The 1,492-nt window shown below is 69.6% G+C and overlaps 1 protein-coding gene across 1 annotated transcript in view; it reads right to left on the bottom strand.

The window, feature by feature from the left end:
- Positions 1-218: 218 nt before the first annotated feature.
- ISL2 (ISL LIM homeobox 2) overlaps positions 219-1,492 on the bottom strand; it is a 4,917-nt gene continuing 3,643 nt past the window's right edge. Inside the window, exon 4 of the mRNA XM_025208415.1 lies at positions 219-495. Coding sequence (XP_025064200.1) covers positions 379-495 — 117 coding nt within the window. The 3' untranslated portion in view covers positions 219-378. The remainder of the gene's footprint in view (positions 496-1,492) is intronic.

Below are 1,492 nucleotides of genomic sequence, written 5' to 3'. Positions count from 1 at the left end.
AGGAAGGCACAAGCCCCCCCACTCCCCCCCACTCCTTAGATTTTGTTCCCAAAAGACAAGACGATGAATTGCCCGCCCGCCCGCTCGGGCAGGGCCTGGGGGCTCGTCCTCGGGCATCCGCCGGCGTTTGGACAGGCTTTTGCTTTGCAAAAAAGACAAAACAAAACAAACAAACGAAACATCAACATGACAATCCGCAGTCCGGGTCCTGGGGCGTGCTGGCCGTCGGGGCGCGCTTTGTTTCGCTGTTGCTCTTTGTTTTTAAATAACAATAATTTAAAACCCGAGCTCGTCTGGCGCTCGGGGCCGGAGGCCGGGCGTGTCTCATGCAGGGAGCAGGAGCATGCGAAAGTCCAAGTCCGCGAAGGGAGCCTCGCCTCACGTCTCCACCGGGCTGGGCACCATGCTGTTGGGGGTGTCGGGTAGCTGCGAGGACAGGGAGGTCACATCGCTGCCGGAGGAGTTGCCCAAGGAGCCGGATTCGGAGAAGGAGACCTGGGGGAGGCAGCGGGGACACGGGTCAGCGCCGCCCGACGCACCGGCCCGCTCCAGGGCGGCCCAGGTCCGCGGGAGGGGGGGGGCACCTGCGGCAGCTGCCGCGTGTTAACCACAGCGGGTCCTGTCCGCTCCGGGGGGTGAAGCCTTTTCTAGCGCTGCCCGGACGGGGAGGGGTGGAGGCTGCTCGGCTTCCTAGAGGGGGCCTCCGGCACTCTCCAGAGCCCTTCCCTGCCCCTCGGACAAGCGTTCACCCCATAACGCGCTGCCAGGCAGTGGCTCTGCTGTCGACAGCTCCCGCCCACCTCCCACTTCAGCACCGAGGTGGGGCCGGGCGCTCCAGGGAACCGAGCACAGGGCCGCGGGGACCCCGGCGCCCTCGGGGAAGCGCGGCTCTAAGAGGCCCGGGCAGAGGCGGGGCAGGCCCCGGGCCCGCCGCGAGCCCTTGGGAGCTGATCGCAGAGCAAGCAGCGGCCCAGGGCAGCCGCGCAGTGCGGGCGGGCTGATGTCGGGGCCCGCGGTTCATCCCTGCCGCTCCCGGTGCTGGGAAATGACCAGTTAATGACGCCCGCAGCCGCCGCCTCCCGTGGACTGGACACCACCCGCCGCTCGTTGTTGCTGGTCCTCTCCCACCTCGGACCCGGCCGGGGCGGCGGGGTCACAGCTCCGAGAAGTAGCCCCGGGCCCGATCTTGCGGCCCTTTGCGCCACTCAAGCCAGGGGAGCCCGGGCAGTGTGAGCCGGGAGGGGCTCGCTGCCTAGTGGGGCCTGGGGACAGTCGAGCAGGCCCGGGGAGGGTTTGAGCCCACGGGTCAGCCGCGAAGCGAGGAGTCCCTCTCCCCCCGGCGGGGTGACTGCTTTGCTCCCAGGGGAGCGGGACACCAGGGCCCCCCGACGGCGGCGGCGGCGTGGCCCGCTCTGGCCCTGGCGCGGGGGCAGCACAAACCCCGGCACGGGACGCGCCCCCCTCCTCCCCCAGCTCCAGTGTCGGCGGCTCC

This window comes from Alligator sinensis, unplaced genomic scaffold (genome assembly GCF_000455745.1).
Source record: "Alligator sinensis unplaced genomic scaffold, ASM45574v1 scaffold954_1, whole genome shotgun sequence".
Lineage (NCBI taxonomy): Eukaryota > Metazoa > Chordata > Crocodylia > Alligatoridae > Alligator > Alligator sinensis.
This window is presented reverse-complemented; position numbering and strand designations above follow the sequence as displayed.